This window comes from Pseudopipra pipra, chromosome 16 (assembly GCF_036250125.1).
Source record: "Pseudopipra pipra isolate bDixPip1 chromosome 16, bDixPip1.hap1, whole genome shotgun sequence".
Classification (NCBI taxonomy): domain Eukaryota; kingdom Metazoa; phylum Chordata; class Aves; order Passeriformes; family Pipridae; genus Pseudopipra; species Pseudopipra pipra.
Window position 1 is genome coordinate 212207 of NC_087564.1, and position 23063 is coordinate 235269.

General features: G+C 44.9%; 1 protein-coding gene across 32 annotated transcripts in view; it reads right to left on the reverse strand.

Annotated features, from left to right (window-relative positions):
• Positions 1-23063, reverse strand: part of MAPK8IP3 (mitogen-activated protein kinase 8 interacting protein 3) — a 71378-nt gene that overhangs the window by 38521 nt on the left and 9794 nt on the right. For 14 of the 32 annotated variants that reach the window (XM_064672372.1, XM_064672380.1, XM_064672371.1 and 11 more), the window contains exons 2-6: positions 11488-11608; positions 10655-10725; positions 9802-9893; positions 8032-8055; positions 3909-4053 (exon numbers count right to left, since the gene is read on the reverse strand). In XM_064672372.1, coding sequence (XP_064528442.1) covers positions 3909-4053; positions 8032-8055; positions 9802-9893; positions 10655-10725; positions 11488-11608 — 453 coding nt within the window. The remainder of the gene's footprint in view (positions 1-3908; positions 4054-8031; positions 8056-9801; positions 9894-10654; positions 10726-11487; positions 11609-23063) is intronic. The other 18 variants (XM_064672390.1, XM_064672377.1, XM_064672374.1 and 15 more) reach the window with 7 other exon arrangements.

Genomic DNA, 23063 nt, shown 5'->3' on the forward strand with positions numbered 1-23063 from the left:
ATTTTTTTTTTAATCTGGAATCTTACTAAGATCTCCCTTTAATTAGACTGGCCTCTATATGCTTATCTTAGAATGCCCTGCTGAACAATGCATCATGGAAACCAAAGGTTTTACATTGCACCTGAGCATTTATATTGGAAATTAAGTTTTTTTAAAATGGCGTTACCATTAAATGCAATCTATGTTTTGTACAGTTTCTGCATTTTTAGTCCAAACAGCACCCATATTCCCACATGAATACCCAACTGTCTCCCTGCACATTTGCTGGTTGACTGAGATGAGGACTTTGCACTTAGGCTGCTACATGTGAAAATGACACTTCCCACCTCTACTTCATATTCCTGGTTCAGGAGCTACTTTCCTAATATGTAAAAAAAAAAAAAAATCAAATGGGGTTTTTGAGAACAAATAGGATACAGTAAGCCTTGGACTACCTCAACTGCAGTTTGCCTGCTGTGCTTTCTGATGTACAAAGGGACAAAGCGTATCAAGTGTGAAGTGCAACCATGAAAACTCTTTCCCCGAACAAAACATTCCTTCTTCTTATGAACCAGATGTCATTCAAAACTCCTGGATCACCAGTGTCTATAGGGTGGTATTTGTAACAGAGATATCCTGTAACTTCTTGTTTATTGGCATAACCTGCCCCTCACCCAGAGCACACTAATGAGAAATTACCCTGGTCTTCCACTTACTCTTTGGTTATAGATCTGAGTTTTATATTTACCTAGAAAACGTACTTTATCAACCTAACAGCCTGCATTGGAGAAATTCCTTCCAAATATAAATACTACCAACACGCTCATCTTCACAGCCCAGGAGCTGGTATCTCCATTCTATTGTCTGACTGCTCTGTTAACGCTAAATATTGCACTAAGAGTACAGCTGTCCTCTACAGCACAGAAGGCATTCTCCAAAACCCGTAGCTCACCCAAAGAATACTCTCCACAGTCACCACTTACCTACAGCCATGCCTGTCAACCTCCTAAACATCAACTGTGTAGTAGTGACCTCCAAAATGCATTGCAAAGGCCCAACATTCATAGCAGTCATATTTCACCATGAGAAGCCACAACTGTATGGTTATAACACTGAAAGCATAGTACATAAAAACAAAAATGTTAAGAACTTTCATCTCCAAAACACCGTATAAAATAAACGTACAGCTGAATGCAGAAATAAAATAATGACAGCAACTAAAACAGAAAATAGTAATAATAAATAAACAAGGACACTTAAAATGTAACTATAGTATGGCCCCACGAAGAAGAAAAACGAGTCAGAAGAGTCAGGTACATACTGGGAAGGTGAGTCGTGTGTGCAGTGACGTCAGCAAAATATCAGAACTCTGAAGAAGGGGCAAGGGGTGCATGAGCCACACTGCTGAGATCTCAGTCATGCAGAGGATTTAAGAAAGAGCATTTCAGTCAGAGAGCAGGCAAGAAGCTTGCAGGAGGAAAATCTCCATTTCAAACTGCAAATCCAGCAAGTCAGTCAATCACACCCTTTAAGTATTCATGGGTTTGCTCCATACTCAGGAAGCCTCCATAACACACTACCCCATCCAAGTCTTCCACAGCACAAGCTCCCTGGCTCCACCATACCATCTAGCCTGCTTTATCCCAGCATTCCACTCTGAGTCTCCCTAACGAGCACCAACACAAATCCCAGCAATACTCATAGGATACATTTGGAGCAGCACACTGCTGTATCTGCATAAAGCTTTCTAGGAACCAGAAATGGATTTTTTTTGCCTGATAAAACCACCACCAAATCATTAAGAGATCCAGTCAGCAATCATAAAATCACAGAACGGTTTGGGTTGGAAGGGATCTTAAGGATCACCTAGTTCCAAACCCTGGACAGGACTTCTTCCCTGCCCATGGTGGGACACCCTCCATAACCAGAACTTGGACATCAAAGTTTTTTCTATTTATCTGCATTCCCCTGCAATGCAGATGCTGGGTTACCAGTGAGACCCATTCAACTTCTTTCACAAGTTCTCAACGAGATCACTTAAGGAATTACACCATAGCAAGGCTGTGGAAGATGGATGTAACCACACTGTCCTCCCAGCTTTTCTCTAAAACCTAACCTCCTCTGCCCAGCCTGATCACTGGAGAGTTCACGGGCCTGTTCACACCATGGTGTGCAGCACTGCCTGGAGAGACCAAGGAATAACTGATCCCAGAGGCAAGCTGGGTTCTGTGCATTTTGGTTGTGCTGGCACAGTATTACTATGAAGAAACGGATTCGTGCTCTGTCCTCATTTCCACCATCCTTAATTATGTAATTGCACTGTGGTCCTGCTATTTCCTAATTCCAGGCAGAGCTCTCCAGAAATGACTATGGGACTTGAAGGGCATTCTGCAAGTTGCTACATTTCCCAAACTTCTGTGCCTCTAACACTACAGCGAGGATTGGGTTCCGAGCCTCCATCTTAGCCAAAGATATTTTGGATTTTCAAATGCCATGATGGCAGAAAGCTGATGAAGTGCTGAGACTTGTGCTGTGCTAGTAGCCTGGCCACTTTACAGAGGTACTGTTAAAAAAGTTAAGTTGCTGCTTTCTTTTCTGAGTAAACTGTGATTTTGTCTAAATTTCTTGTGCTATGCATCAAGAAGGCCTCTGCTGCAGAGCCCCACCGGCCAAAGCCCATCCATGGAAGCTGGATGGGCTTCCAGAATGGGTACAACATGCAGAATGGGTACAACAAGCTGGGGGGGCTTCTTTCTTTTTTTTTTTAATTTCCTCTCTGCCTTTACTGCCTCAATGTATTTTACAGGATCAGTGATTCACAACTTTTCAAAAGGAGACCAGTCCTTACATGTGACATATAAAACATATGATGTTCTACAAATTCCAGGCAGAGTGAAGGTAAATTTGATCAGATACTTTTGAAGTAGAGCAGAAGCTCTGTGAGATATCAGTGGACACATTGTGAGCATGCTCAGCAGAGGCACCAGTGGCTCTCAGACCTGTCACCACGCATTTGTGGAACATCACTCAGAGAGAGAAATTCAGTGGGATCCTGAGCACAAAGACTTTGCAAAGTCTAAACATACAGCTCCTGGGAAATGAGGGTCACCACGTACAGCCTAACCTGCAAACAGCTGCAGTGAGCTGTCAGCTCACAGCACACCACCTGGGCCTTGGGGCTCAGACCAGGCTTCAAAAGGCAGAGCAGAGCACTCCAAACGGCAGAGCAGAGCATGAGAAGCATCAGGCAGCACCATGGGCTGCTCTAGTGCAGCTGCAATGCTGTGAGGGTTTTGAAAGCCCTGGTGCAGAAGGCAGAGTAGTGATGGTGACAGATGTACCGAAGGTAGACGGTGCAAGTCTAGAGCAGTGACTAAGTATAGGAGGAACATAAGACCTTTAGGCGCAGTGCAAGACCTGGGCATCCAGAGAGGATGAGAAGCCCTTTTTAGTGAAGACAGGAAGGCCAGGATACCAATCAGTCAAAAAAGGACAAACACTGGAGGACAAGTGCAACCCTATGCCTGGCCCCACCTGAGTTGCAGAAGCCTTGCTCTTATCAAGGGGGAGAGAAGGGACAGGTTCCACCATGTCCTCTCCCAAATAAGCTATTAAGAAGTGAAGGATTTCTCTTCCCTCAATCCCTAACTGCCTCCCCACACATCCCTCTCAACTTGGGGCCAGTCAAGTAAAGGAGATAATCCCTGAGACAACCAGCACGAGGAGCTGTGTCAAATCCTTCCCGCACCATATGCCAGATCTGCAGAAGAATATCCTCCCACCTCCAGCACAGCTACCATGAGAGCAAACACACAGGGAGAGGCTGCAAAGGGTTACGGACACAGACTGGTCTCCAGCTTAATGAAAATATGGGACGTTATTGACAGCAGGAGAGTGGGAAACCCTTGCTCTGTGATGATCTAGAAAACCTTGTAGCTGGAGTTGGACTGCAGCTGGCCGAGGTCACTCAGGTGCCAGTGGTCCAATGTTGGGACGATCTTGGCCCCTATCTGCCCACGTACCATGCCATCAGCGAGGGGGAAGACATTCAGGGAGCTGGGACGTTCCTTCCTGCTAAACAGAAAAACAGAGAGAGAGGGGAAGACATCTGTTAGCCATGTACAAGGTTCTGACAGAAAACAAACACCACACTAGTGTATGTGAAATATTAGTTTCTAGAAATTTGATTGCACTCTCATGGGGCAGCTGTCTGAACTCCCAGCTCCCACACTTGATGTTGGCTGCCCAGTCCCATGGTGCTACTACTAGAGTCATACCTCCTCCTGGGGTGACTTTAAGAGGGAGGGGGTCAGTGACAATAGGTATGACTGACTGCTCCATCAATATAAGAAATTTGGAGGAACACAAAAGTGCAGGGAACCACCAGTCAATTTAATTCTCAGTGTCTCTTCTGAGAAACAAAGGTACTGTGGGAAAACAAGCCGCTGCAAACAACTCTCACAGCAAAAAAAATAAAAGCTCCCATAGCTCCTAGAGATAGTGAGGAATGAGGCTTTAAAGAGTCATCTACATGGCACTTCTGTACATTCCACTCCAAATCTGGTGAGCTCCAACAACAGGAAACAGACAGGTTAGATCACTTCCCATTTTAAGCAAGGGAATACTTGTACTCTTTGATCCTCCCTCTATACCCATATTACAGCACGGTCACAATTGTAACTAAACAAAGGTATAAATAAATGCATCATGCATATTGCCAGGTGTCTCTAAGTGTGTTCTATTCATCCTCTCCTTTCTGGCAATTGCAGATGACTCACTAGCTGCAGGTTTGATTCTGAACATAAAAGCTGGCATAGGTTTTGAGATCCAGCTTCAGCGGGAGAAAATCTAGAGCAAGCAGTGGAAGTAGAAAGGCTGCAGCAGCAGCTTGCTGAACCTGGCAACTGGTTTGGTGCCAGGGAAGCAGGTCTGCAGGGACAGAGCACACCTCCACTCTGGGAGTATCTCTAGTTGACTCCAGTGTCCCTGCAGAGCTGAACTAAGCTGATTCTCTGTGTGATGTGCACCCACACTGGGGCTCAGTGATGGTACTTCATCTACTCCCGCACAGAGCTTCCACTTATTTGTGGGGGGTGTGATGAAACCTGCCTTTCTGTACCCCTCTGTTAGGAACAGCAGATCCCCTCCCCAGCTTTCTGTAATGGCCATCAGCACAGGTGTGATGCCCAGGCTGGGAAACCAGCACAGCCACCTCACCTATGATCATGGCAAACAACCGTCACAGGACCCATGGCTCCTGGGACACAGCAAACACACTAACACAGGGGATGGTACACCAGCCAGCTCCTTTAGGAAGGATGGAGATGGAGTGTCCAGCAGAGGAGACAATGTTTGCCCAACCTTCCCACTCCCGGCACTGCCCAGCCACCACAGCATGCCGTGTTGCTGTGCCAGTGCCTATCTTGGATAGGAAAAAATATCTCCTGTGGCCTATCCTGGATAGGCAAAAAGGGGCAGAAAGATGTTTCCAGCGTGGCCCAGCAAGCAGCTTTGGGATGCATTTTTCCTAAGAATCTGCATTAAAATTCTCTCCTGAAGATACCAGACTGATACGTGAAAGTTTCATACACAAACTCTCTTAGAAAGAAGCATGCAACCGGATTTTTGAGGAACGAACGATGATGTGACACAACATCATTAACCTTCTCCCAAGTAACAGGACAGGAGGAAATGGCCTCAAGTTCCGCGAGGGGAGGTTCGGGTTGGATATTGAGGAAGAGTAGATAAGCATTGAAATGGCTGCCCAGGGCAGTAGTGGAGTCACCATCCCTGGAAGCACTCGAAAGGCGTGTGGATATGGCACTCAGCAATATGGTCTAGTGGGCATGAGGGTATTTAGGTGAAGGTTGGACTTGATGATCTTGGAGGTCTTTTCCAACTTTAATGATTCTATGAGTCTATGATCTTTCCACAGATTCAAACCTAGACTTCTATGTGATAAGCATTGTCAGTTTTCTTGTAGCCTTTCCTTTCTACTCAAAAGGCATCTCGATGCTTGTGCCTTTTAAATATTAGCAATCCCTGAAGGTTTAGTGAAAACATTCCACTGCTGTTTGTCTAAATCCCTATTTAGGACTGTAATCTGACAAATACACCTGTGCTCCTACCAGGTCATGATGCCAAAGGACATTTACCTCTGCCTGTCTTATTATATCCCACTGCTATCATTCCAGCTCGAATGATAAAGTTTCTAACAGGTGGATTTCAAGTTTCTCAATAACATACCAAGCAAAGGCGTCCCCTTATAGGAAATCTTTACCCCTGGGACTGATCCAAGCACCATAGAAAGTAGAGTCAGTTATGTGTAAGGGATTATAAAGGGATTCAAACCTAGAGATTAGAACTTTATGTCACAAAGACAGTAAATTCCTAGTTTTACAGTTAAATAAATAACTCCAGGGTCCCTAAGAGTCTACTACAAAAAATCTCTCTTTCTCAAGGAGGAAAAAAATTAGGCCTTTTTTGAGCTGCTTTAATCATTAGTTTCATATCTTTCCTCTTCTTCAGAGTAGAATGATAGTTTTAAGGGAGTCATGCCTCACAGGTATATGGAGCAGGAGAAAGTTTTCTGTAACTGCAGAACAGTCCTTGACAAACCAGTGGTGCAGCTAGAGTGAATATGCTGGAATGGCCTGACATAACTCACTGGAAGCACTGAGACATAAAAGCTGTCCCAAAGGCGTGCTGAAAGAGCCATTAAATTTCTCTTTAGGTAATCACTGTCAGATTTCTGCTGGGAACCCACAGCTCATTTCTATGTTCACATGCAAACACACACATATTTATCACACAAGAAGATAGAGGAGCCACTGAACGGACAGGAAACGTGGACTTCACAGTCCTTGCTAAAGAGGCAGAACTACAGAGTTTCCATAGCATCAGAAGCTGTAGGTTCTTCAGGAATGGATTTTAACACAGACTGATAAGAAATTTCCTTGCTGAGTTTCTTTGGAAACACCTTTCAGCCTCTTCTAAACCTCCCAAGAAAGGAGAAAGAGCAAACACCACAGCAGAGCTAACTCCAGTTTTGCAGTCCTGGGGTTGGCTACCAGGCTTCAAAGAAATTTAAAGTATTCTAAGGGCTGGTCTAAACTTTGAGTGCTGTAGTAGCCTTCATACACCCAATTCTTTCCAGTACTGAGGGAGTCTTAACACTTGGTTAGTTCCACCTTGAATTACAAGGTGAACAGCACACTCTACATTTTGCAGTAGCCAAAACCTGGGGTCAGGATGTTCTACAAGTAACATCCTAAAGTTTACAAAACATAACAAAACTACAGTTCGTTTGCCAGCATTCAAAGAGGAGAACTGCTCTCTTTGGAGGCTTCAGGCACAGCACTCCCTGCCCAGCACACAGCCAGAGGTGCCTTTGAAGAGGTACTGCTACTGACATACTTGTTCTGCCCCGCTCAGAAAACAGGCATGTCTTGTTCTCTAGAGTAAAATAAGGGAGAAAAAATTTCTTGGGACCCAAGGGAATGGCATGAAGCTGTGTCAGGGGAGGGTTGGCTGGATATTAGGAATAGGTTCTTCCCCCAGAGGGTGGTTGGGCACTGAACAGGCTCCTCAGGGCAGTGGGCATGGCCCCAAGCCTGACAGCTCAAGCAGCATTTGGATAATGCTCTTAGGCACATGGTGGGATTGTTGGGGTGTCCTGTGCAGGGCAAAGAGTTGGATTTGATGATCCTTGTGGGTCCCTTCCAACTCAGGATATTCTACGATTCTATGAGTCTATGAATTTAAAATATTCTGAGATGTGAAGCGCAAATGTCCCATCCCAGACATCTGATCCTGTTTTGGGACTGAACTTATGTGTCTTCTGCACTTGCATACACAAGGTTCTCCCTGCTGTGTTATCCCAGCTCTGTGGCTCCCTCCACCTCCCCTGAACCAGCAAGTCCAGCACAGGGGCCAGTATACACAGAGAGCAAACATGTCAGTACAGTACATTCCAAGCATCACACCGTCACCACTCCACAGCAACCTCCAACACTTGGATTAATGAAATTCAGGAACAGCAATAGGATTTACCTTTTCCTCCAGGGCTGACGATGACTGCAGTGACAAACATAACAGTCAAACAGCAGCAATCCCACAAAAAGCGAGACAAAAAGAACAACCATTAGAGAGCAAATGTCATGCGAACATGCATCCTACCACAGACACAGGGTACACATGCACTGCAACCCACACCACATGGAAGTGGGCACCAGACTCATTACTCCTCCTGGATGCCCATCGATACATACCACCCCCTCCCAAAAGCTGATGCACAAACTTCTCCCCAGTCCCATTTATTTTAAATAAATTCACTCAGATTTGCATCAGAGGCCATGAGAAATTATGCCTGTTCCCCCACCCAGTGCACCAAAATCCACAATCGCTAGTGTTCCCCCCTCCAGCTGTGCAGTGACACTGAAACACACCCGTCACAGGTGCTTGTGCACAAGCGCAACAAATACAGAGCTACGCCTGCACGCACGCACACAAACGGCGCAAAGCTGGAAATAAAGGACAAACTCCCATTTCCCACTTGTAGTTCCTACAGACTCAGTTCACAGCCCCACTGGAGGCTTTTCACAGACATAGTGTTTCTCTCCAAGGACACTAGTAATATGCCACACTTAAAAGAGTAAAAGACTGACTTCTCTAATATGAAGAGGCAATTCTTGATGAAAATTTTGCCCTTCACTCCAGAGAATGGCAGTCTTGTAGATACAACCAGCAACTTTTCACTGTGCAGCTCTTTCATGGAATGATAATATAAAAAGCTACAATTAATATCAGCTTCTTTGCAGCTTCTTTGAAAGTCAGGGAAGAAAAAGCTCATTAAAAATGGTTTGAAGATCCTTGTGGTTCTCTTCCAAGTCAGGATATTCTATGACTCTATGATTCAAGCTGGCGGAAGCACATAGGACCCGCCCTTTAAAAGAGGAGGCCCTAAGTTTGTTTTTGTCTGTGGTACTTTTAGATTTTACTGTATAAGCACTTCCACAGATATTCTTATTTCCAGAAGGTTAAGTGGGGAGGGAAACAAGCCTAACATGCTTATCCCATTCCAGCTGTCATACTAGGATCAGACCATGTTCTGGGAGCTAAGTGAGGACTTCCAGACTGCGAGAGGGAGAAGAGAAGGAAGAAAAATGGTCTGATAAGGGAGATTTTATGAACAGATGAACACCTACAAACTCCTGGTTCTTTTTACACCATGTCCTGTCTAGCTCTCTACACCCCTCATGCATGTCTCTTCTGTCTAGGAAAGCAGCCATCCAGCTATTTTTTTTTCTCAATTGATTCCTATATTTTAGACAATCCAATTCTAGTCAAAACCCAAACACTGCAGGGAGGGAGGAAAATCAATTTCTTGGACATAAGTAGGTTTATCGCGTGACTGACAGAAAGCTTCGCCTGAAGGAAGAAGGGGGAAAAAAATCCTATAATGGCTAATGCATTTAATTGCTACAGTTTTGATGGTTGTCCCACATACAAAGACACACACACAAACACTTGACACCTCCATCCATTCTATAGATAAACATGCTACCTGAGAATACAAACGTGTTTTCCAGGGGCCCCATCAACAGCAGCATCATAAAGCCTCAGTTTCGTAACACAATGCACAAAGCTCCTTGTCATCAAGCCTTAAAAAAAGTACCCACAACTCACCCAGAACCCATTAAAAAGAGCTTCTGCTACCACATCCCCAGGGAAAGGTCCTGCTCTGGTTTCTCTCTCAAACACACACACTCAGTGTGTAAGTTCCCAGGTGACACACGTTACATGGAGAGGTCGTGGCCCTACCTTCTCATAGGGACACTGCCCTCAGTTTGGTTATTTCCCACAACTTGCTGCATCTTGGATCGCTCAATGTGTTCCACGTAGGTCTGGATCATCTGTGAGGGGAGAAAAATGCATGAGGCAAACAGAGTAGAAGGAAAGACTCGTTTTCTGCTTTTGTTTAATTTTCTACAGCACTCATTTCCAATTTCCTGGGGTTTTTTGCATATTTCCTTGTCTTTCCTGTTGTCTTCTAAGCTGATGATACAAGCGATGATATAAGAATAATCTGATAGAAAATCTGACAGAAATTGTGGGGGAAATTACTTCAGCTGAATCTCATAACAGAAGATCTGTGAAAGAGCATATCCAAAACCAACATAAAGCATCTCCTGGAGGCTCACTGGCAATGGGAGATGTGGTAGTGCGGCACTGTGCACAGCATCACAGAACAGCTGAGGCTGAGAAACCTCCTGGGGTCCATCAGGTCCAACGCCCTGCTCAAAAAGGGCCACCCTGAGCAGGCTGCCAGGACTGCATCCAGGTGCTTGTGAATATCTCCAAGGATGGAGACTCCAACACATCTCTGGACAACCTGTGCCAGTACTCATTGTCCTCACAGTAAAATATTTTTTCCTCGTGTTCAGAATGAGCTTTGTGTGTCTCAGTTTGTGCCAGTTGTCTCCAGCCTTGCCACGGGGCACCGCTGAGCAGAGCCTGGCTTCATCCACTTTACAACCTCCAGTCAGGTACTTCTGATGTTCCTAAAGTTCAGAAGCTCTAGTCATCACTAGGATTGTAAAACTGAATTCTCTGACATGGCTTTAGGTATAGACAAAGAGTTTATTAATTCAGAAATAACGAGGTGACACTCTACCTCTGTGTGACGCTGATGCAGAGCATTGTACTCCTTCTTCATTTCTGATTCACGTTCCTCCAGTCGAGAAACTGCCAAGAGAGAATCCCAACCATCAGCTAACACACACCAGGCTCTCAAAATAAACTATTTGTTAAACAAAGACTATTTTGTTAGAAATGAGTTTATACCTACTGAATAAAACAAACAGAAACAGAATAATGCACGCTGTGGGACCTGGTGTTCATCACAAACTCAGCTCCTGGGTACCTGCACGTTCCCAACACCAGCAATTTTGTGCAGTAAGTGCAATAAAACCACAGTTTTTCAGCAGTAGCCTGGTGCCTCGTAAGCGTCTTAGTTTGACAACAATTTAAATTGTCCTCTGGGACTGGCACTTCTGGCTACTAGAGGAGCACGAGGACTGGACAAGACACCAAGGAATTCTGAGGGGAACTCCAGTCAACAAACCATGGCTGCACATGTTAAGGAAGTATTTGTAAAAATAAACAAATAAACAAGTAAATAATTGTGATGGGTTTTATAAGAGGAAAAAAATGAAAGATTCTATTCAGAGAAAAGGAGAAACTGGAAAACAGGTTCCAAAGGCCCAAATCTTGCACCTGGAGAGACTGAGCCTGCCCCACAAAAGAAAAGCAATGCAGTCTCGACTGAATTAGTGTGGATACATCCCATCCTTTAGAAGGCTCAGAAGTAAGGGATAACCAGACATTTCAGGCTTTGTGTAAATTACATTAAACCAAAGAAAAAGTATGAAAATTATTTTTAAAGTAGCACTGTATCTGTGTGGAAGGCAATGTGTACAATGTTGTCTGGTGTACACCTTTGCTTACTCTGGTCTGCATAGTTTTTGGTCTTCAGCTCCAACTGTCGAGTCTGAAATTCAAGGTGTTCCACTTGGATTTGTAGTTCTTTCTTCTCCTGTTCCAGTGCATCTTCAAACTCTATGAACTTCTGCACAGGGAAAAAGCAGATAAGGAGGCACAGATGAGGATTACATGTAAAATGGGTTTGCCCTACATGACTTTTCCTTTCTTCACAAAAAATGAAATCTGGGAGAATATAAATAACACAATAGGAAATAAGACTTTTTAAGTACTGTAATGAGCACAACAGCATTTTATCAAGCCAAAGAGTCTATTTTGTATGAGAAAGTATTGTTATCTTTAATGCATAATTAATATATAAACTATGGTCCAACATGAGTTCTGTAAACTCGATCATCTTCAGCAACATTGGTCTTCCTGCACAGAACACTGGGCTGAAGGAATGATTTTACAGATATACTCATGGTGAAAACACAACAGGAAAATACCTCATTTCAGGGTGTTCTTTCTGTAAACTGTCACTTCTGACCCGGGAGCTTTAGTCACTCCCTGCCACAGGCACCAGCACCCAGAGCAGAGTAAAACACATGGAACATTCCATCCAGCTCTACTGCAGTCAACAGGTATTACGCAACTCTTGACAGGAGCTGGAGCTACAGGTGCTTTCATGAAATATTTAAACTAAGAAGGGTCCCTGGAAAGTGAATGCATCTCCATATCTCTGCATATACACGGACTAGCCTGATTCTTGTATGTACGTGGTCACCATGGCTTTTCTGCACAAAACACCAAACAGTCCTGACACATAATCCACGCTTCTAGGTTCAGAAACGGAGCTGCGTCTAGCACCACCCCGACACAGACTGGTGGGAAATTGCCTAAGGCTCAGAGAACATGTGCTCTACTAAGCACACACATCCTCTTCCCAGCAAACGAAGCCTGAACATGGCACCACCAGGCATACAAGGACACCAGAGCTATACCACCACCCACAGAACAAGTCCTGGCCTGGCCTTACAAAAACAGAAATTAGAGTCTTGTTACATTACTCCTGAATAGTTCCACCCAAAAAAGCCCGAAGTACAGCATCATCTGTACCAACCAGTCCAGTAATTAGAACACCAACCCATCAGCTGAGTGGCAGGAGCACGGCTGAGGCCAGGGGCAGCCCTGGATCCAGAGCTGCTGAGGATGAAAGGGAGCAGGAAGTAAAGCCAAGAGGACTTTAATCCACCTTTAAGATGTTTATGGACCAAGAGGAGGCCGCAGGAAGTAACTGGGGGCTGCAAGGAGCTCACGAGGCTCTGCTCCTGGCCCTGCCTCTCTCCCTCTCCATCTATTTGCCATATCCTCCTTAGGTGCAGCTCCAACAGATTCAACAGCTGGTTAAAATCATGGATACTGGGGAGGAAAATCCCTCTCTCCCCTCCTCTGTCCTCTGCATGGGGGAAGTGTTCTCTCCACAAACATCGCTGCTCAGAAGGGCATGGAAATTTCAATTTAAAAAAGTAAAGCCTTGTTGTACTCCAGAAGAGACAGAATCTGGTGAGAATCCTTTTTGGCAAAGATTCCCAGGGAAACAAACACATTTAAATGCACAGTAAGATTATTTTGTTAAATTCTGCACATGAACGAATCTGCACAGTATCTGGCTGCACTCTCAGGATAAACCCCATGCATATTCCCTATTGCTTTTACTGGAATTATTAGCAGGGACGCTGGAGCCGTCATTATGAACTGGATCCTCTCCCTGTGGATGACTGAAAGCCACATCATTTATTATTCCTGCAGACTTTTAAAACTGCTCAGTAAATTCCTGGGAGCGGTGACTCAGTTTGCATTCCTACATACCTGTATTTATAGAAACAATCAAACACACTTTAGCCATGTCTCATTTCCCTGCACTTGGTGTTCCACAATGCTTTTAATCTCTAACCGGGCTTTTAACTTTATTCTCCTTCCTCCCCAAATTTATTGTAATACAGGTTTGGGTTTTTTCCCCAGTTATGGTTGTTTTGCACAGTATTTTCTAGAAATACCAGCAATACCAATACCCTTCTTCCCCTATAAAGGAGTCATCTCAGAGGCTAAACATTTACTTTTTAATTAAATTTTAAGACCATACAAGGGTTTAGATTTTTAAGTAAGTGTTTTTTTCCTCAGATGTCAATTAAACATTGAAACCCCTTAGTCACTTATCCAGCAACCTGTTTTATGGATTTTGAGAGATTTATAAAGCAACATGCTTGTAAATTTGCAAATTTATTATTGAAACTTTTTCCAGAGCAACAATATAATATCATGAGTAAAAAAGGAAAAGAAATCCTAATGGACACAGTGACACTGAGCAACAGAGCTGAGAAGCAGCAGTTTCACTTGCTCCATTTGGAGCCTGATGGAAGCTATCCCAACAAAGAGCCTTTTCCTAGTATAATCTCCATCTCCTTGCGGGTTTTTGCAGGAATCACTCTCTGCTAAAGCTCTATTGACGAACCCTTTTCATTATAGGCAAGGGTTAAATCCTCATCCTATCACAGCAGCTCAGCTTTCACCACCCTCCTGCTCCTGTTTCTCCAGCCAGGAGCATGCACCCCAGCCAGGCAGGAATGAGGGGTTTAGCAGCAATAAAAACGAAAGGACGTTAAGAAAAACATTCACAGATTTCTTAACAGTAAATTAGAAAGTAAAAGAAGGTACAAGCCCAATTTTATTCCCATTATGTAGGTCACCTTTAATAGGATTCCTGGATTTGCTACTGCTGTTTCGGTTTAATTCAGAGAAAACTGATTGAAAGATTAGGTGTTCTACAAATGTGGCTCAGTCTTCTTCCTCAGACCTGTCTATTTTGCAACCTAAAAGTAATCAAAGAAACATAAAACTAGAAATCAATTAAACACTTGAAAAGAAAGAGACACAGAGACAGTGACATTAAAAATTAATATTGCCCTAAGTGTTTGGAGGGCAGAGCAGCATTTTGGATAAAAACACTGCAGGACAGCCCACTTGGTGCTGAGGAGATCGAATGCATTTGTGTGCATGGGCCTGAGGGCTCTGCAGCACCTTGTACCTGCTCCCCCATCAGGGCCCATCTCACCTGAGCTTCTCCCTGCACGTCACAAGCTCTGAGAGCTGGAAAAGTCCCAAATCCAGAGTGAAGTTACCAGCCACAGCAGGGGGATAAGAAGGAGAGGATTCCTGACAGGGCTGTGCCCGAGGAAGATGTTCCTGACAGAGCTATCACTGTCACTGCTGCTCATCCTTCTTGGCACCAGGGCAACCAGGCAGGCTTTATTCCCTGCAGCAGACATTCCATACAGCATCCAGGGAAAGGCCACCCTAGCCACTAGAAGCAGCAGAGATTGAACTGACTTTACTCAGAGGTGAGCACAGCCACAAGCACAACTAAGCAATGTCAGAAGTTTGGGGAAAGCAGGCACTTGAGGTTCGAGTTACTCTTGCGAGCAGCGGCCTCCGGAGACAGACAGCAGAGGCAGTGCTTCATGCCCTGCATGATGCTGTGTCACAGGCCTCAAGCCGTGGCTCCTGGTCCACATCACGGGGCTGCAGGTGGCCCAGATGAGCAGCCAGGCTGGTTCCAGCCTCCCTCCTGCCCAAACTCAACCCACCAGGTGTATCCCCAGCACATGGCAAACCCCCTGCCACATGGGGCTCTCTGCACCAAACCTCACCATCCCATGGTGCTGGAAATTCATTACAGGGCAGGAGAAACAGAGAAAACAAACTGAATAAAGTGTTTTAATTTTTTTTTTACTTTTTTTGATTAACCAGGCTCCCAGAGGCAGTCATACTGCCAAGTACATGTTATTGAGTGAATGCAACTCCGTAAATAAATACCCATAGGCATTTCACTTTTTCTGTTTCTTTCAGAGGTGGGATACAATCCTGGCCCTGATCAAGCTGTGGGAATCTCTCAGGAACTTGAAGAGGAATCCAGATATCACCCCAAACCTTTAAACTTCCTAAAAATAACCAGGCAGAGGGGACACTAACTTGGAAGTCTCCTTCTGATTAGAACATTTTCTAGCTGTAATATGTACAAAAAGCACTAAACTCAGACAAAAGAGAAAAAGAATCCCTCTGGTTTACTCTTGCTTATTGTGTTTTTCATCTGTCTGTGCCCCAACAACCTGACCTAAATGCTGCACAGATGTTTGATGCACAAATATGAAGTTCTGTAGGTGCTTACTCACACTTGCTAATCAGCAAAGAATATTCACAGGAATCAAATCCACACTTCTGGCCTCAGAATAGTAAAATTCCAGTAACTTCTGGAAGTAGACACTGTAGATACACTCTTGCTTCATTATAAACATAAATATATTTAACAGGAGTATAGAATCACAGAATGGTTTGGGTTGGAAGGAACCTTAAAGCTCATCTCATTCCACCCCCTGCCATGGGCAGGAACACCTTCCACTAGCCCAGGTTGCTCTAAGCCCTGTCCAACCTGGCCTTGGACACTTCCAGGGATGGGGCAGCCACAGCTTCTCTGGGCAACCTGCGCAAGGGCCTCACCACCCTCACAGGGAAGAATTTCTTCCCAATATTCAATCTAATCCTGCTCTCTGTCAGTATGAAGTCAAGTAGGGGGAAAAAAAACCCAAAGAAACAATCAAACAGCATAGCCTTATGGTCTTTTAAAATACATTTTAAAATAACCAAATACACTATCCACAAAGCACTGTGACACAATCTCAATGCCCAGTTTTAAAACTGCATTGCAAATTTGCTGACTGCATTCTTTCACTTTAGTGCTGCCAAGAGGCAAGAAAAAAATCTGGTGCTGGTGAAGCATCCCAGGCTGAGCCTGCTGCTGCAGCTGCCCTTGATTTCATTGGTTTCTCATTCCCAGGGCCAGGTACTGCATTTCCCTGATGGTTTCACTGCATGGAGCTCAGCTCAGACTCTCAGTTCAGGGATTCACAGCTCCCAGCTCCAACTGGATGGAGATGCAGTAAAGACATTTAGAAAACAGAAATAAAATGAACCAGAGAATTCCACTGATGGTTAAGAAAAAGTACTTTTTTTTGCTTTCAGTGGGTGCACTGGAAGCAGAAACAGCCCCCACTCGCAGGAGTTCTCAAGGCTGACCACAGTGTTAATACTTTTACTATTTTTTCTCTTTTTTTTCCCAGAGTCTCGACTCTTAATTTCAAAGAATAATTTCTGAATATGAACAATGAAACAGCTAATCACCTCAGTCATCTAAGAGAACTGGAGTGTTAAACAGCTATATATAAAAATAAGTCACATGCATTTTTTTCTGCTAGGCTCTATCCCCAGATTTCAAGCAGGGTCACTGGTCTGTAATAACCCAGGATTATGGCAAACAACAATGGCTAATCACTACATTTTACAGGGAAATATATCTAGCATAAAATCGTCTTAAGGCTAAAGAAGGACTATTCCTCTGAAGAGCAGTGGTACAATGCAGATTGCTTGGCTTTCTGCTTTCCTGCCTCCTGCGAAAGAAGAAAATGGCTAAAAATAGTACCATATCATCAGAAATCATCACATCAGTGAGGAATCAAGCAGAGACGCACAGAGATGCAGAAATCTCATTACGTGGCCTTAATTTGTGGTGGCTGGCAGTGTGTGCAGCGGGGGCACAGTGAAGGGAGCACGGGGGTTCAGCTCAGACCCGACCCTCAGGCATTTGCAGGGCTGTGGGTGAAAGCTGAGCTCTGGTTTCCTCCTCTCAGCACAGGAAGCAGGGAGAGGGAGTGAATTCTGCTCCTCACCTTCACTCAGGTGAGGCCCCACCTGCAGAGCTGTCTCCAGATATGGGGTCCTCAGCACAAGGACGTGGAGCTGCTGGAGAGATTCCAGAGGAGGCCATGAAGATGCTCCGTGGGCTGGAGTCCCTCTGCTCTGGAGATAGGCTGAGAGAGCTGGGGGTGTTCAGCCTGGAGAAGAGAAGGCTCTGGGGAGACCTTAGAGCCCCTTCCAGTATCTAAAGGAGCTCCGAGTGAGCTGGAGAGGGACTCTGGACAAGGGCCTGGAGGGACAGGTCAAGGGGGAATGGCTTCCCACTGCCAGAAGGCAGGGTTAGATGGATATCAGGAAGGAATTGTTGGCTGTGAGGGTGGTGAGGCCCTGGCACAGGCTGCCCAGAGAAGCTGTGGCTGCCCCATCCCTGGAAATGTCCAAGGTCACCTTGGATGGGGCTTGGATTCACCTGGTCTAGTGGAAGGTGTCCCTGCCCACGGCAGGGGTGTTGGAAAGAGATGAGCTTTAAGCGCCCTTCCAACCCAAACTACTATGTGATTGTATGTTCAGCTTTTTATCCTTATAGGCATTTATATAAAAGCTGAAGTAGAAGATTAAGAAATTGAGTTGTCTACCTTACACCAATGTTACCTTGACTTCATTGCATGAAAACATTCCCAGTTTCTATCAAGAAGAGAGGTAGAACATACATATTTAGTGTGTCCCTTGGGAAAACACTGACTTTACAAATATTTAAAGCTGCTCTCCCTCGCTGGTTGCAACAGCTGAAGTGGACCCTCACACAAACAGGAAAACATGGCCATCAGCCCCCCCCAGTAATAAAAAACATACCTACATTTCCATCCTGCTGTACCTAACATGACATGAATTTCAGAAACATTTTGGCTCCCTGAGAACAGTGGCACATACAGGTACAAAGAGGCTCCCTGCCTTTCACCTGATCATCACTCATCTTGCTCCTCAAGTGCCTTGAGGTTACAGACCCATGCAATGCCAACCTTTCTCCTGGAAGGCCCTTGCCTTCAGCAGACCCTGCTCCAGGAGATCGTAGCCATGGCACCTGTAGAGCGAACCCCTGATTCTGCTGCCACAAGAAAACACACCATCAGTAAGTGTAAATTCTGGTAACAAACTGTATCTTCTCCATCTCCGAAGGATTTCAGTTACAGCAAACAGAAGAGGCTCTCAAGCATTAGTGTTACAGGACACAGCTCAAAAGGCCAAACTCTCACCCTCCCACACTGCACTGGCAAAGAAGCCACAAGCTGAACAGAAGGTCACTGCAGCTGTGACATGAAGAACCAACAATTTAAAACCCCAACTAGACCACACTTACTAAAACTCATAGGTAATTGATTCATCAACTCAAATTTCATATTTGTTCAAAACTTTACTCTGCACTTATCATAAATCTCAGCAAATTCCAACTGTGCTCTCCAGTGTCCCTTGCTCTGCTCTGTGTGTTCTCTAATGTCACTGGTTCTGCTCTTTGGGGGTTCCTCATTTTGGGTGTTTGGCCATTATGCCACCACAGCTGTGGCAGCTGTGATATAAAAACACTTATGATATGTAACCTTAAATCACATGAAGACACACATAAACAAGCATTTCATATGGGAAAATAACTACCAGCCTTCCTTGGCTGAGGTCTCTGCCCTCAAATAAAGCTGACAGCGAACAAGGCCATTTATTAGCAGAATGGCCAAAACATTGTAGAAGAGAACATATTATAATGTCATTTTAACTGTATTTTTAACTTAGTTTTTAGAATTCATTAGCCCAGAAGGACTCACAGTACACAGCTTCATGATGGAAAGATGCTCTATGTCCTGTATTGGAATCCTAAGCTATCCTCAAAGATAAATGCGCTCCTGAAGAAACATTCCAATCTCCACAGAAGCATACAACCTTCTAGTGAAGTAACATTTCCTTTATATCTGCAAAGCTTGGGGATAAAAGATTTCTGTTCCTGCTGCTAACTTCAGGAAGTCAAAATGACGTCTCTTATCTGCTAAATACTCGACAGTCATAGATGGGACTTTCAGTGTCTTCTGTGAACTAAATGTCTTTTTTGTCAATGTATGCAAAGATTACAATCTCCCATATTCCTGTTCCAAAGGATCTGAGCCTTCTCCAAAGAAGGATCACTTCTCTCTTACAGTGCTCTCCATGAAGTTGGCCTGGCCCTCCAGCACAGTCAGGAGAGACAGAGGGACCCTCCCATACCCTGGACCCTGCTCCAGCTCTGCCCCAGACCATGTTTGCCCGTCCAGAAGCTGCCATCTCCCAGTGGGACTGATGACAAGGTTAACTGGGACAGCAGATGCAGGGAAGGAAAGGGGTGCACAAAGAAGGGACGGGGTGGCCAGCAGAGCAGTTGGCCTTGAGAACAGCCTTGACCCTATTTCTATCAGAATGGCCTGATGGAAAGGAGGTGTGACTGAAGTCATGCAGATGACACTAGACCGGGAGGTGCCACTAAAGAGAACAAACTATCGTAGGGAAAAACTGGATGATGCTGGAGACCAGAGCAATGCTGGGCTGAACAGCACTTGAGGGCACAGGCATGCACATGGGAATAACCAGTTCTGCTGTGAGGAGGAGGGTGGAGAAGAAGAAGCTGATGACAGAACCCAGTTAATCAGTCCCACAGTGATGTGCTCTGGGCCAGACGCAACTGCAGCTGAGGAGGGCACAGAGGAGACGGACATGCTGCCGCCTCCGCCACTCCGTGTCATACCGACAGCACTGGACTGTGCTAGGGAAGGTGACAGCCCTCACATAAACCTCATTACTAGCACTTTGAAAAAGGCCATGTGACACTGGGACACCCACAGAAAGCATTCATAGCTCAGACATAGGCGAGATGTCCCTGGAAAATAATCACCTGTTATTCCTCCTGCCTCTCAGAGAGGATCAGCCCAAGCACCAGATACGGCTAAGGGTCACTCAAGGAAAGGGGGATGACGGAATCTGTAAAACAAGACTAGGCTGGCCAGGTGACACATGGGTACCTCCATACTAGCAGGACACGTGGCACAGTCCAGCAAACCTGCCTTCTTTGGCAAGGGAACAGAGCTTGGTTCCAACACACAGCAAGCAGAGACCAAACAGAACAGGACCAGCTCCCATTAACACAACAAAGAAATAAATAATTTGATAGGGTAAAACTCACTAATCATAAAGGACAGTGCCAGTACAAGAACAAGCCAGGGAAACCAGGCCATGAATTAAAACCCAACAAACAACCCCATTGCAATTTAGAGGAAGGAAGAAGTAGAGGCAGGAGATTCAACTAATGGTTTTAAGCCAAAGCTTGATATATTTATATATTTATCAAGTGCCTGCAATACCCGGGGACTGGACATGCTGACTCAGGAAGTCCCTTCCAGTGCTATTGCCCTGAGTTTTTAAGGAAGAGTGGGTGTTCCTGAGAATGCTGGAGGTAAATCACCTACAGATTTGGTGCAAAAATTACCATGCAGTAAGAAGTCCACAGGGCTCAAGTCTGGAGTAACTCAAACCAAGACAGTGCCCAGTAGTGTAGCTATACCTGCTCTAGCTACCTACATTTTTAATACTAATATCACCTTAATATCACATTCAGTGTTAATAGGTTGAGTGGATGCTGGACACCCATCACGTCATGACCTTGCATCATCACCCTGCATGACCTCCCGCTTCACACACTGCTTCCACAGCAGGCTGTAGTATGTAAGCTGGGCACTTGGACAGAGACATTCCCAGTAAAATTACCTGGTAAGTACTAGTTTAAGATAAGTTTCCTTAAATCAAGAGCACAGACGCTAATTTTCCCTCTAATCACAGAGATCATCATACCCCAAATGCAGCAAGTGCAGAGCATCCAACAATCAAAGTGTCCAAATTTTGCCCTCCCTGTTCTTAATTTCTTCCTAAATATTTTCTATATTTTTTCATGTACGATATTGCACTATTGAAGTCACTACTGAAGTTTTCTGCCTCCTGCACAGCTTTGCACAAGCCTCCACTCAGGGAGATAAGACACCGATGCACTGGTTTTAAATGTTCAGCAGAGACAGAGCATTGATAACAACAGATAGTGAAACAAATATTAATGGAATAAACATTGTAAAAGGGAAGAAAGTCAAAATTACTCAAGCTGGTAGTGTAAGCTGTCTTCATCTGTGAGGGCTAAAATATATTTGTACATATTTTTGCATCTGGCATTATGGTGTAAATTATGTGGTGATTTTGACTGAACTCAGACTACCCACCACAAAAGCCACCCAGCTGAAGGGATGGCAAGGGAAGCAACCAGGGTGGGGGCACAAAGGTGGGGCTAGTGAAATATGGGCAGTGGTTCAAACAAGTGGAATTTACAAAGATGCTGCAGTTGCATTTAATGCTGCTACAAAAGGTGGCTGTGATGAAAAATTGCGTTAAACCACAAAACTATCCTGAGAGGTGTTTAAGTCATTTTTTTTACAGATTCAAAAGTTTGTAACAAAGTGAGCAGGAGATCTGCCAACCACCACGTGCAAGTGAGCAGCAGAGCAGCCATGGAGACTTCAACAGAAGGGAAGTAGGCTGGTGGGAGGGCAAGGCCCCAGAATGGGGGAACAGCTCCCCAGTGAAGCCACAGTCACTGAGGAAGGAATGAGGACAACAGTCATCACCTGATGGATAACCCCAACTCCTGCCCAGGAGCAGTGTGGTAGCCCATGGAGATGGTGGAGTCACCATCCCTGGAGATGTTCAGGAACTGACTAGACAAGGCACTTAATGCCATGGTCTAGGTGACAAGGTGGTGATAGGTCAAAGGTTGGACTTGGATCTTGAAGGTCTTTTCCAACCCAAATGATTCTGTGATGCCCCTGGAGCTGCTGAAACACTGTGCTGGGAAGCCCCTCCAAAGTAAAATTCTCCAGTTTCACTAGTAAATAGAGATTTCTGGTTTAGTTCAACCAAAACATATATTTGCATTCTTTTCCAAAGCTATCATTGATTGGTGAAAGAAAGAGGTAAAATGAAATGAAATGGTGAAATGAAACCTCTCCCCATCATGGGGAAGGGAAGGTACTTCTCCATGACCAAGTTCTTCTAAATGTGTGGTACATCACATTGTACACTCCTCCCACACATGCTGTTCACAAATGCATTGCCAATGAGCTCTTTCAGTCCTTTTTCTAGCACAGAATCCCAAATCCAAACAGGGGGAAAAGCCTCTGGGCCATACACTTTGAAAATATCCAACCATTAAAAGATCAGTAAATTTTCCTGTTTTAAATCAGGACTTACAATTACCATGTACAATTATCTTTCAGGACCAACCTGGCACGTGTTCAACAGAAAAACCTCTCCACAAAACCCAGCAGGCGGAAGGGCAGGCAGCCCTCTTCTGATGCTTCCCCTCTTGAGGGGGACAAGCAGGTTTGCTCTGGCACTAAGCAGCAACTTGTGTTCATGCCACCAAGTGGCTGAGGGTGGGAGGGTCAAGGCCCAGGTAGAACAGGAAAGAAAAATAAGAGCCTGAAACTGGTTTTGTCGGACTCAGTTCAGCACCACATTCTGCCTTGAGCAGGTCCCTTCCAGCTAGGGAGAAAAGGTAGACATCAGCAGCTGTCCATGACCGTGGAGACCATGTCACAGTCTAGGTCAGGAGCAAAAGGTCCAGTGCTTCCCACTGAATCCTGAACTAAAGCCATCTGTCCTGCTAGGCAAGACACAGCTTCACGGATATCATTCCAGACACCTTGCCACCCAACAGCCTTGCGAGGTGAACTGCATCCCTTTGGAAAGCTGACCACCTCCTTGAAGAGAAGGCGCCATGTTCTACCACAAAATACAAA